This window comes from Salarias fasciatus, chromosome 2 (genome assembly GCF_902148845.1).
Source record: "Salarias fasciatus chromosome 2, fSalaFa1.1, whole genome shotgun sequence".
Classification (NCBI taxonomy): Eukaryota; Metazoa; Chordata; class Actinopteri; order Blenniiformes; family Blenniidae; genus Salarias; species Salarias fasciatus.
Window position 1 is genome coordinate 13389402 of NC_043746.1, and position 13394 is coordinate 13402795.

The window sequence follows — 13394 nt, forward strand, 5'->3', positions numbered from 1 at the left end:
ATAATAATAATAATAATAATAATAATAATAATAATAATAATAATAATAATAATGATGTATTATTATTATATTATCATTATTATTATTATTATTATTACATTATTGTTGAGCTTTGAAGTTGGTTCTTGAGGTAAAGTTGCACGTTTCGGGATTGATTTGTCTGAAATGAGGACAGTGAGGCGATTATTTCAATATGCAAATTTTCCCCTCTCAGTCCAATCGGCGCCTTTGTGAAGTCGTCACAGTTGAAGATGACTTTATGTCATTTTTTTGGTTACACCATATTTAGGACTAACACTTTCAACACTTGGTGTCAGTGCAGTTCAGCGTTTCAGTATTTCTTGCAGGTTTCACGTCACGAGCTGTGTTTGAAACAAGCAGTTCATTTCATTGACGGAGCAGTTGAATTGTAAGGTCGGACAGGCAACCAAGATCGCGTTTTTTAATGCAGGATCGCTCAGAGATTGACCTGGTGCCACACCAGACTCGACCATCAAACACGGACGGGGCTTTGAAATATACATCTATTTAATGGACTATCGTTTTTTATCTTCAAGGCATGGAACAAAGAGGACTCAAACCCTGCTGGGAGGCACGGTGCTGGTTTGTCTTCCTGCTAGTTTGGGGTGTTTTTTGGAGTGATGCTTTGGCACAAATTAGATATTCTTTAAATGAGGAGGTTCAGGAAGGAACCGTCGTCGGGAATATAGCGAAGGATTTAGGACTAGATAAAAACGCGCTGAAAAACAGAGGATATCGCATTGTGACAGGATCATCCGAGCCATTCTTTCAAGTGAACGACAATGATGGCAGTCTGTATTTGAAACGAAGAATAGACAGAGAGGAGGTGTGTGAACGAACCAGTCCCTGCTTGATCAACCTGAAAACAGCATTAGAAAACCCGCTAGAAATTCACTACGTGGTGGTGGAAATAATTGATATAAATGACCATTCACCCGTATTTCCAGAAAAAGAGAAACGCCTTGAAATATCTGAGTCGGCTTTACCGGGAGCGAGATTTCAACTACAAGCTGCGCGTGATCCAGATGTCGGCCAGTTTTCGATCCAGCACTATAAACTCAGCACTAATGAATATTTTAGAGTGGAAGTCAAAGATCGCGGTGAGGACCGTAAAGTACCATTTTTAATTCTGATAAAGCAACTAGACAGAGAGACAGCTGGCAAACATAAATTGCGTCTAACAGCAACTGATGGGGGGAAGCCAGTGAAATCTGGTGACATAGAAATTATTGTAGATGTACTTGATATTAACGACAACTCCCCCGTGTTCACCAAAGACTTATATTCTACAACGCTTAAAGAAAACGTTCCTGCGGGCACTGTAGCGATTCAAGTAAATGCAACTGATTTGGACCAGGGTGCAAACGGTGAGATCGTGTACGCATTTGGTGACGAAGTAGATTCAAAACTAAAGGAGCTGTTTAGTATAGATGAAAACACTGGCGAAATTAAAGTAATAGGTGAGATTGATTTTGAGAGAAGCGCAACATATGAACTTGATATTCAGGCATCTGATAGGGGCCAAGTGCCTCTAACAACCGACAAAAGTGTTATAATAAAAGTTATTGATGTCAATGACAATCCACCTGAGATAGAAGTGACTTCATTCTCCAGTTCTATCAAAGAAGATTCAAAAACAGGAACAACAGTAGCACTCATTAGTGTCAGTGATTTAGACTCTGGAACAAATGCAAAAGTCATCTGCGCAATTAAACAGGATGTTCCTTTTACATTATCTCCATCATTACAAGAAAACATGTATGCATTAGTAACAACGTCACTATTAGACAGAGAGAAGTGCTTCCAATATGAAGTGACAGTTATTGCAAAAGATACAGGTGATCCTTCTTATTCAACAGAAAAGACAATAAGCGTCGTCGTATCAGACGTAAATGACAACAGTCCGGAATTTGGGTTAAGTCCGTATACATTTTACATTGCCGAGAATAACAAACCGGGAACCATGGTATTTTCGGTGAAAGCAATTGACCTCGATGATAGTGAAAACTCCGTTATTTCATACCACATTCTGAGAGATAACAATGACAGTAGTAAATTCTCCTCGTTCCTGAACATAAACTCTGAAAATGGGGAAATATCAGCGCTGAAAAGATTCGACTTTGAGACTCTGAAAACCTTTCAGTTTCAAGTTGTAGCCACAGACTCTGGAACTCCACCACTCAGCAACAACGTGACAGTCAATGTGTTCATTCTGGATCAGAACGACAACGCTCCAGTCATCCTGTATCCACTCAGCTCCAACGGCTCTGCTGAAGGTGTGGAGGAGATTCCCCGCAATGTCAACGCAGGACACCTGGTGACTAAAGTCAGAGCCTATGACGCTGATATAGGATATAATGGCTGGCTGTTGTTCTCACTGCAGGAAGTCACTGACCACAGTCTCTTTGGTTTGGACCGCTACACAGGACAGATCAGGACACTTCGTTCATTCACAGAGACAGACGAGGCTGAACATAAACTGGTCATCCTGGTCAAAGACAATGGGAATGTTTCACTGTCAGCAACAGCCACTGTGATTGTCAAACTTGTGGAGCCTAAAGAAGCTTTTGCAGCGTCTGATGTGAAAAGTGCAGTAACACATGACGACAATGACAATGTGACTTTTTACCTGATGATCACTTTGGGCTCCGTTTCTGTACTTTTTCTGGTCAGTATCATCGTTCTGATTGCAATGCAGTGCTCCAAATCAACGGATTATACATCAAAATATTTACAAGAAACCAATTATGATGGGACACTGTGTCACAGCATTCAGTACAGATCTGGAGATAAACGATACATGTTAGTAGGGCCAAGAATGAGTATTGGATCTACAATAGTTCCTGGAAGTCATGCAAACACATTGGTACTACCTGACAGAAGACGAACATCTGAGGAGGTAAGACAAAAAAGAAACTAACAGTTAAACAATTGTACGATACTTCGTTCATTTATCAACAAATCTTCTGGTGTCTTTTGACCTAAAGGCCAAAATTATCGTTTGTTAAGTTGTTCTGACATTATTTTGGCGATCTAATTATTCAATATCGGCACACTCGAGAAAACAAATCTATTTTTTTCCATTTTGAACACAGTTCGTATATTCCATATTTAAAAATGTATAAGGAAGGGTAAAACGGCTTGCTTGGTCTTTGTGGTGGTCATTTGGCAGGACCTACTTCTAATCCGGACAGCGCACACATTTCCAAAGCCCTAAACGGTCGCTGTCCAGGGTACTGAATGTATTTGCTTTTGCTTTCTGATCGAAATGTTGCAAACTCAGTCCATTAATTTCCGTGATTGACTGCCAAAATAATAAATTGTGTTGTGTGAATATTCAGATAATGAGCTATTCTAATTTGTTTGATGAGGTGACGAAGTAGCTTTTGAAAAGATACAATTTTGTAATTGCAGAACAGCAGAAGTACCCAGATCTGCACTGTGTAGAGAAATCGCATGGTGTCAGTATAATATAAAAAGTCGCTATCAAATTACCCTGTTGTCACTGCATTGTGGATCCACCCCTTCCTCACATTTTCATTTCAACACGAGCAGAACCCGTGATTTCATGTTTTCAAGTCAATTGTTCGATTTTTTCACGTCTGCGTGTGGAAGCGGGGATAGAATACCTGTGTTGAGATTTGGATTCGCATTTTATGACAACAATATAGTCCTTGCGAATTGCTACGGACATCGTGGAGACTGATAATGGGACAAAGAAAACGCCAGCCAGAATGGTTGCGTGGACATGCGATCGGATGCGCTGTTTTTGTGGTTTTGTGGAGCGCTGCCTCGGCGCAACTCAGATACACAATCACCGAAGAAGTCGCTCAAGGTACTGTTGTTGGAAACATAGCGAAAGACCTTGGATTAGATAAAAGCACATTGAAGGACAGGAAATATCGCATTGTTACTACTGATGCAGATCCTCTGTTTACTCTAAACCACGACGGCATACTTTATGTGAGTCGAAAGATTGACCGAGAAGAGATGTGCGCACAAACCAGTTCATGTGTCATGAATCTGAAAACTGTGCTGGAAACCCCTCTAGAGGTTCACTACATTAGAGTGGAAGTGCTGGACGTAAACGACCACTCTCCGTTTTTCCAGGAAGAAAAAACAACTCTTGATATTTCTGAGTCTGTGATACCCGGAGCCCGATTTCAATTAAAGCCATCACGAGATGCAGACAGCGGTCAATTTTCAGTGCAGCAATATAAACTGACCCAAAACGATTATTTTCGTTTAGAGGTTAAAGATAAAGGTGAAGATGGTAAAATACCGATATTGATAGTTCAAAAAACATTAGACAGGGAGCTTATAGAGAGTCATTCATTAATACTGACGGCCTTGGACGGTGGCAAACCCCCAAAATCAGGAAACATGAACATTTTAGTAAATGTTTTAGATGTTAACGATAATGCTCCAATTTTCACAAAAGATGTTTATTCGGTGACGCTTCAAGAAAATGCTCCCGTAGACACGATAGTAATTCGAGTAAATGCAACAGATTTAGATGACGGTCCGAACGGAGATGTAGTGTATTCATTCAGTAAAAGTATGAATCCAAATATATGGAATTTGTTTGATATCAATTCACTGTCTGGTGAAATATCTGTAAGAGGTTTGATAGACTATGAAAAAAAAGATAGGTATGAAATAGAGATTCAAGCGTCAGATAAAGGTCCGGTCCCTCTTACAACAGAGAAAAGCGTGATTATTAAGATAAATGATGTGAATGATAATGCACCTGAGATAGAAATTACCTCATTTTCCAGTTCAATTCCTGAAGATTCCAGAGTTGGGACGACAGTTGCTTTAATCAGCGTCAATGATTTAGACTCTGGACTTAACGGAAAAATTATTTGCTCAGTAGGTGACGATGTTCCTTTTACGTTATCGCCATCGCTGCAAGAAAACATGTTTTCACTAGTAACCAAATCATCACTGGACAGGGAGAAGCAGTCAGAATATCATCTGACAATTACTGCTAAAGACAATGGTCAACCTCAATTGTCCTCTGAGAAGTCAGTAACTGTCTTAGTGTCAGATGTGAATGACAACTGCCCAGAGTTTTCTCTAAGCCCATATACTTTTTATGTCTATGAGGTAAATGAGCCAGGAATTTCTGTATTTTCAGTTAAAGCTTCTGATCACGATGAAAACAATAATGCCCTTATAAACTATCATATCTTAAGAAGTGGGAACGAAGAAAATAAAATAGCGTCATTCCTTAGCATAAACTCTGAAACAGGAGATATTGTAGCACTGAAAAGTTTCGACTTTGAAACTCTGAAAACTTTCCAGTTCCAAGTTGTAGCCACAGATTCTGGAACTCCGTCACTCAGCAACAACGTGACAGTCAACGTGTTCATTCTGGATCAGAACGACAACGCTCCAGTCATCCTGTATCCACTCAGCTCCAACGGCTCTGCTGAAGGTGTGGAGGAGATTCCCCGCAACGTCAACGCAGGACACCTGGTGACTAAAGTCAGAGCCTATGACGCTGATATAGGATATAACGGCTGGCTGTTGTTCTCACTGCAGGAAGTCACTGACCACAGTCTGTTTGGTTTGGACCGCTACACAGGACAGATCAGGACACTTCGTTCATTCACAGAGACAGACGAGGCTGAACATAAACTGGTCGTACTGGTCAAGGACAACGGGAATGTTTCATTGTCAGCAACAGCCACTGTGATTGTCAAACTTGTGGAGCCTAAAGAAGCTTTTGCAGCTTCTGATGTGAAAAGTGCGGCGACGATGGATGATGACGACAACGTTACATTTTACTTGATGATAACTCTGGGAGCTGTTTCTCTACTCTTCATCATCAGTATTATTGTTCTTATTGCAATGCAGTGCTCAAAATCCACAGACTATACATCTAAATATTTACAAGAGACCAATTATGATGGGACACTGTGTCACAGCATTCAGTACAGATCTGGAGAAAAAAGATACATGTTGGTTGGACCCAGAATGAGTATTGGATCTACAATTGTTCCTGGCAGTCATGCAAATACTCTAGTGCTCCCTGACAGAAGGAGGGCATCTGAGGAGGTAAAGTATATTCAAATAATTGTTTGTACATTCTGCTCTAGATGCTGAACCTGTCCCTTTATTGGTTTCTCGTTTGTGGTATGATGGAAGTAATTTCACAACACAATTTAGCTTTATTTAAACCTCGATCAAATGTATGCACTGATTGACAGTTTTTGGTTGATTGCTGCGAATCGTTATTCTAATTTTGCCTTCATCATTTAATTCAAATGAGGAACTTGTTAAGTTTTAAAATGAAAGTGCAACGTGACTGTGGGTATGATTTGTTTAGGTTGGTCTGTTTCTCTGTTTTGGATCTGTTGCTTTACACATTGCTGAATATCTTTTGAAATAATTGCATTTTAGATATGTCTCACGGATTAATTTTAAAATCGCTTCGCAATCCATTTTCATGCTGAAAATGCACTTGCCTTTTGAGATTTGGTCGCATGGTGTCACTGCAATATTTCAAGTCAACAAAGGAGGCTGGTCGCCCTTACCATTGTGGTTCCGCCTCCAATTCTCTCCTTTCAATTTCTGCACAGCCTTTGCAGACAGTATACTCCTTCCGTTAAAAATGAACCATAGCTACTATTTTTTGGGATTTCCGTGATATTTTTTTCATATTTCCTTGAAGGGATGTCATTTTATTTCTGCAAGCCGACTTTGTCATTGTAATGGATTAGCGATGATTTCGCATTTGACCATGGAACAAAGAAAACCTCGAGCAGGTTTCCTGGCAGGATGCATCGTCGCTGCGCTATTGTTGAGTGTGACCGAGGCTCAGTTGAGATATTCCATTTCCGAGGAAGTCGTTGAAGGAACTGTGGTTGGAAACGTAGCAAAGGATCTGGGATTGGACAAAAACACTCTGAAAATCAGGAGGTGTCGAATTGTTTCCAGTGATATGGATCCCTTATTCACAATAAACCACGTCGACGGTATTCTGTATGTGAACCGGAACATTGACCGAGAGGACGTGTGCCCGCAAAGTAGCTCGTGTGTGATGAATGTGAAAATTGTGCTCGAAAACCCACTGGAGGTGCATTATGTAGAAGTGGAAGTGCTGGATATTAATGATCACTCACCAACTTTCCCGGAGAGAGAAAAACGACTGGAGATTTCAGAGTCCGCCTTGCCTGGAGCGCGATTTCAGTTGAAGCCTGCACGAGATCCAGATAGCGGTCAATTTTCAGTGCAACAATATAAATTAAGCCAAAGTGATCATTTTCGATTGGAAGTCAAAGATAAAGGGGAAGATGGAAAAATACCGATTCTAGTTGTGAAAAAATCTTTAGACAGGGAAACTGTAGATAGTCATTTACTGTTACTGACAGCTCTTGATGGGGGTAAACCGGCTAAATCAGGAACAACTGAAATTATGATAAAGGTTTTAGACCTCAATGACAATGCACCTGTTTTCTTATTGGACGATTATTTGGCGAGGGTTGATGAAAATACTCCTGTTGGTAAAGTAATCATACAAGTGAATGCAACGGATTTAGATGATGGTAGTAATGGAGAAGTAGTTTACTCATTTGGCAGCACTATGAATCCAAATATATTAAGGCTTTTTGATATCAATTCATTAACAGGGGAGTTAACTGTCAAAGGTCTGTTAGACTATGAGGAGAAGGATAAATATGAAATTGAAATTGAGGCATCCGACAAAGGTACTGCTCCTCTGACCACAGAGAAAACTGTGATCATAAAAATAGTCGATGTGAATGATAATGTACCTGAGATTGAGGTAACCTCATTTTCCAACTCAATACCTGAAGATTCCAGACCTGGGACTACAGTAGCTCTCATCAGTGTGAATGACTTAGACTCTGGGCTGAATGGAAAGGTGGTATGCACTGTCAGCAATGACAACCCATTCACTCTAACACCATCCTTAAAAGACAACATGTTTTCATTAGTGACCAAAGAGCCTCTGGACCGAGAGAAAAAGCCACAGTATGAAGTGACAATAATGGCAAAAGATGCAGGTCAGCCACCATTAACATCCGAAAAGACCATTAGTGTTGTGGTGTCAGATGTGAATGACAACAAACCGGAGTTTACACTAAACCCATATACTTTCTATGTCAGTGAAGCGAATGAACCAGGCGCCACTGTGTTTTCTGTCAAAGCTTTTGATCATGATGACAATGACAATGCACTAATTTCATATCATATTTATAGGGATGGAAATGTAGAAAATAAAATAACTTCATTTCTCAACATAAATTCTGAAAATGGAGATATTGTGGCACTGAAAAGATTCGACTTTGAGACTCTGAAAACTTTCCAGTTCCACGTTGTTGCCACAGACTCTGGAACTCCGTCACTCAGCAACAATGTGACAGTCAACGTGTTCATTCTGGATCAGAATGACAACTCTCCAGTCATCCTGTATCCACTCAGCTCCAACGGCTCTGCTGAAGGTGTGGAGGAGATTCCCCGCAATGTCAACGCAGGACACTTGGTGACTAAAGTCAGAGCCTATGATGCTGACATAGGATACAACGGCTGGCTGTTGTTCTCACTGCAAGAAGTTAGTGACCACAGTCTCTTTGGTTTGGACCGCTACACAGGACAGATCAGGACACTTCGTTCATTCACAGAGACAGACGAGGCTGAACATAAACTGGTCATCCTGGTCAAAGACAATGGAAATGTTTCACTGTCAGCAACAGCGACAGTGATTGTCAAACTTGTGGAGCCCAAAGAAGCTTTTGCAGCTTCTGATGTGAAAAGTGCAGCAAAAGTAGATGACGCAGACAACGTCACATTGTACCTGATGATAACTTTAGGATCAGTCTCAGTACTTTTCCTTGTCAGTATCATCGTGCTGATTGCAATGCAGTGCTCTAAATCCTCTGAGTATACTTCTAAATATCTACAAGAGACTAATTATGATGGGACGCTGTGTCACAGCATTCAGTACAGATCCGGAGATAAACGCTATATGTTGGTTGGACCGAGAATGAGTATTGGATCTACTATAGTCCCTGGCAGTCATGCAAATACGCTGGTGCTACCTGACAGGCGAAAGACATCGGAAGAGGTAAGGAGCTCAAAGCTAAATCTGTCAGTTTGGCATGGATGTACACAGGGAGTTGTTGACCACTGTTGCTGTCCAAGGTACTGAACTAGTATTGCATGGACAATATTCATCAGTTGCACTCTAAATTCAACTGTACATGCATTTGTTCATTTGTATCATGCGATTCCATGGATAACTTTTATGTCAGTGTGAAGAGGTTTTGTGTAATTATAAATGAGTGTGTGATACATTGGGAGTGTCAAAATTATTCCTTAAGAAGTCATTAGCTGTACTCGTACTTTCTTTTTAGGATGGACCCTATTGGGGCATTTCTGGCATGGGATATGCACAATTTTGCTTGTTCGTCTTTGTCGCCACTGGTGTGTGAAAGTGTGTGTAAATGGTTAAATGTGATCAATGGTGTAAAGCACTTTGGGATCAGCTCAAGCAGAGTAAAGCTGCTATAAAGAATATAACTGCAGTCCATTTGCAAGATACTTAGTAGCTCTAATGCTTTACAAAAAAGGTTTCCTGAAACTGAGGCATTGTCTACAGCGCAAACTTTTTTTTTTCCTGCTGGCACATCTGACCAAGTGATATGATTATATTGAATCCTATTTGATATCAATTCCAGTCAACTTTGGTGTGATGAAAGAATTGTATCACTTTTCTTTTTTCAAAATTGTTTATTCTTAACCAAAAAGAACAAAACTGAATTAGCAAAGATAGATTCCCCATTTTGCATACAGCACAGGGAGAAGACATAGTTAGGAAAGTTTGTGGTTGTTTGGTATTTGGTTGGTTTGATCAAAGTTGGAAGTCCTTTATGATTAACAAATATCAACACTAAAATACAACTTTGACCCCTTTCGATTGAGTGAGGTATGAATGATAAGACATGGGGCAACATTGCTTTTGTACAATGCACACAGCTTTCTCATTCTTAAATGGGCCCGCATGGTGTCAGTGCAATATCAAATGTTGGAAGCAAAGGGGGTTGTCGTCATTGCTTTGTGGTTCGAAAGCTTTAAAACACTCGCTTGAATGTTCGCTCATTTTTTCTGAATTGCTTCTTCTGTGAATATCCTGGTTGCCGTTTACTTTCGAAAAGGGACGAAGGAAAAGTATTTTCAATTCACAGCCCTGGTTTTTATCGGCGTGACGGATTGTTGATGGTTCTATATTTGACGATGGAACAAAGGAACTGCAAGCGGCGATATCTGGTTGAATGTGTCGTCGCTGTGCTGTTGTGCAGTGCGGTCTCAGCCCAAATAAGGTACTCGGTTTCAGAGGAAGTCAGTGAAGGAACTGTGGTCGGAAACATAGCAAAAGATCTGGGATTGGAAAAGAGCACACTGAGCAACAGAAAGTATCGGATTGTTTCCAGTGACGCCGACAGCCTTTTCAATTTAAACAACGATGGTATTCTCTGTGTGAGCCGAAAGATTGACCGAGAGGAGGTGTGCGAGCAAAGCAGTGCATGTGTAAAAAACTTGAAAATTGTTTTAGAAAACCCACTGGAGGTACACTACGTTGAGGTGGAAGTGCTCGATATAAATGATCATTCCCCAGTCTTTCCAGAAAAAGACAAAAGGCTGGAGATTTCAGAGTCCGTGTTACCAGGAGCAAAATTTCAGCTGAAACCGGCATTAGATCGTGATAGTGGTCAGTTTTCTGTGCAACAATACAAACTGAACCAAAACGATAATTTCCGTTTAGAAATAAAAGAAAAACGAGGTGATGGGAAAATACCAATATTAGTAATTAAAAAACCGTTGGACAGGGAAACTGCAGGAAGTCATTCAGTAATACTAACAGCGATCGATGGCGGCAAGCCTCCTAAATCTGGAAATATGAACATTATTGTAAAGGTTTTAGATGTTAACGATAATGTTCCAGTTTTTTCCAAAGATGTTTATTCCGTGACCGTCAGTGAAAATGCTCCAGTTGACACATCAGTTATACAAGTAAACGCGACTGATTTGGACGAAGGTCCTAACGGGGATGTTTTTTACTCATTCAGCAGCAGTATGAATCAAAACATTCTAAATGTCTTTGACATTAATTCCATTACAGGTGAAGTAACTGTTAAAGGTGTAATAGACTATGAAACAAATGACGAGTATGAAATCGAAATTCAGGCATCGGACAAAGGTCTTGCTCCTCTGACCACAGAAAAAAGCGTCATTATTAAAATAGTGGATGTAAATGACAATGCACCGGAGATTGAGGTAACCTCATTTTCAAGATCTATTCCTGAAGATTCCAGACCTGGAACAACAGTTGCTCTGATCAGTGTAAAGGACGTAGACTCTGGACTTAATGGAAAAGTAATTTGTTACGTTAGCGATGACGTCACGTTCACGTTAACCGCTACATTAAAAGATAAAATGTTTTCATTAACGACCAAATCACCTCTGGACAGGGAGAGACGGTCACAATATGACCTGACAATAATAGCAAAAGACAGTGGAACACCTCAATTATCCTCTGAAAAGACAATTAACGTAGTGGTGTCGGATGTTAATGACAACAAGCCGGAGTTTTCATTAAGTCCATACACCTTTTATGTCAACGAGGGTAACAATCCAGGGGCATCTGTGTTTTCAGTAACAGCATCTGATTGTGACGAGAATGACAATGCGCGAATTTTATATCACGTGAAAAGAGAGAGTGAAGATAACAATTTCATATTATCATTTCTCAATATAAACTCTGAAACTGGAGATATTGTGTCTCTGAAAAGTTTGGATTTCGAAAATCTGAAAACTTTCCAGTTCCAAGTTATAGCCACAGATTCTGGAACTCCGCCACTCAGCAACAACGTGACAGTCAACGTGTTCATTCTGGATCAGAACGACAACGCTCCAGTCATCCTGTATCCACTCAGCTCCAACGGCTCTGCTGAAGGTGTGGAGGAAATTCCCCGCAATGTCAACGCAGGACACCTGGTGACTAAAGTCAGAGCCTATGACGCTGATATTGGATATAACGGCTGGCTGTTGTTCTCACTGCAGGAAGTTACTGACCACAGTCTCTTTGGGTTGGACCGCTACACAGGACAGATCAGGACACTTCGTTCATTCACAGAGACAGACGAGGCTGAACATAAACTGGTCATACTGGTCAAAGACAATGGGAATGTTTCACTGTCAGCAACAGCGACAGTGATTGTCAAACTTGTGGAGCCCAAAGAAGCTTTTGCAGCTTCTGATGTGAAAAGTGCAGTAACACATGACGACAATGACAATGTGACTTTTTACCTGATGATCACTTTGGGCTCCGTTTCTGTACTTTTTCTGGTCAGCATCATCGTGCTGATTGCAATGCAGTGTTCCAAATCGTCTGAGTATACGTCTAAATATCTACAAGAGACTAATTATGATGGAACTCTGTGTCACAGCATTCAGTACAGATCTGGAGAAAAAAGATACATGCTGGTTGGACCCAGAATGAGTATTGGATCTACTATAGTCCCTGGAAGCCATGCTAATACACTTGTGCTACCTGACAGGCGAAGGACATCTGAGGAGGTAAGGTGCTTTAAAAAGTTAAAAAAAAAAAAAAAATGTTTAGACGTTATATTTTTAAACCCGTTTGTCCATCACTGTTTATGAAAAAAAGATGTTTGCAAACAACAAGCTGTTCTGACGACTCTTGGATTGTGGTTTTCACAAACCTGTCCTTGCTAAACTGTAAAATAATGACAGTAGATTCAGTGTTACTCATCATGAAACTTGCGTCACTCGGGATGAACGGATAACGCTGTCCATGGTGCTGAAAATGTCGTCATGCGTATATGTCGGTTGCTTCGTAATTATGGAGTAGACCCATTTTCAGTGATTTCGTATTTATTTATTTATTTATTTATTTATTTATTTATTTATTTATTTATTTGTCCCCTAAATTGTTTATTCACATTGGAGCTTCAGTCGGGATAATTTTGATGAATACAAACTAAGTACAAATATCCATTGGGCATTGTTTATTCTGTTCTTTTTTTTCAGTTTTATAATCTGATTTGAAGTTAAAATTTCACAACTGTCAGCAAGTTGAATCAAGCTGAAATTCCAGTTTTCTTTTTGTTTTCCAGCATAACATTTTAGACGGAAAATATTTCTAAAGGAGACTAATCATTAAAAAAATGGTGTGCTGCAGTGGGAGCTTAACGCAACCTGGTTATGCTTGCCTTTTTATGTCTGATATAAAAATCAGGTTTCTATACGTGTCAGCTTAAAATCAGCCTGTGCCGGTGGTACTAACAGAACTTATTTCAGATTATAAATCGGTTAAGTGTAAA

At 40.1% G+C, this 13394-nt stretch overlaps 4 protein-coding genes across 4 annotated transcripts in view; all 4 read left to right on the forward strand.

The window, feature by feature from the left end:
• Positions 1-13394, forward strand: part of LOC115397319 (protocadherin alpha-C2-like) — a 422283-nt gene that overhangs the window by 25491 nt on the left and 383398 nt on the right. The gene's annotated exons all lie outside the window — the stretch shown is intronic.
• On the forward strand, positions 530-2941 carry LOC115403702 (protocadherin alpha-8-like). The gene has a single exon (XM_030112685.1). It carries the CDS (start codon positions 560-562, stop codon positions 2939-2941), a length of 2382 nt encoding a protein of 793 aa, XP_029968545.1. The 5' UTR covers positions 530-559.
• Positions 3721-6132, forward strand: LOC115403711 (protocadherin alpha-13-like). Its single transcript, XM_030112697.1, has one exon. The coding sequence runs from the start codon at positions 3730-3732 to the stop codon at positions 6130-6132; it is 2403 nt and encodes an 800-aa protein (XP_029968557.1). The 5' UTR covers positions 3721-3729.
• On the forward strand, positions 6693-12623 carry LOC115403718 (protocadherin beta-15-like). The gene is made up of 4 exons (XM_030112710.1): positions 6693-9138; positions 10350-10554; positions 11872-12396; positions 12609-12623. Exons 1-4 carry the CDS (start codon positions 6752-6754, stop codon positions 12621-12623), a joined length of 3132 nt encoding a protein of 1043 aa, XP_029968570.1. The 5' UTR covers positions 6693-6751.

Coding starts and splice junctions, on each gene's coding strand:
- LOC115403702 (XM_030112685.1), top strand. CDS start 560: ATGGAACAAAGAGGACTCAAACCCTGCTGGGAGGCACGGTGCTGGTTT.
- LOC115403711 (XM_030112697.1), top strand. CDS start 3,730: ATGGGACAAAGAAAACGCCAGCCAGAATGGTTGCGTGGACATGCGATC.
- LOC115403718 (XM_030112710.1), top strand. CDS start 6,752: ATGATTTCGCATTTGACCATGGAACAAAGAAAACCTCGAGCAGGTTTC. Junction 9,139..10,349: donor AGGAGCTCAAAGCTAAATCT/GTCAGTTTGGCA, acceptor GCTGTTGTGCAG/TGCGGTCTCAGCCCAAATAA. Junction 10,555..11,871: donor GAAAGATTGACCGAGAGGAG/GTGTGCGAGCAA, acceptor AAAACTTTCCAG/TTCCAAGTTATAGCCACAGA.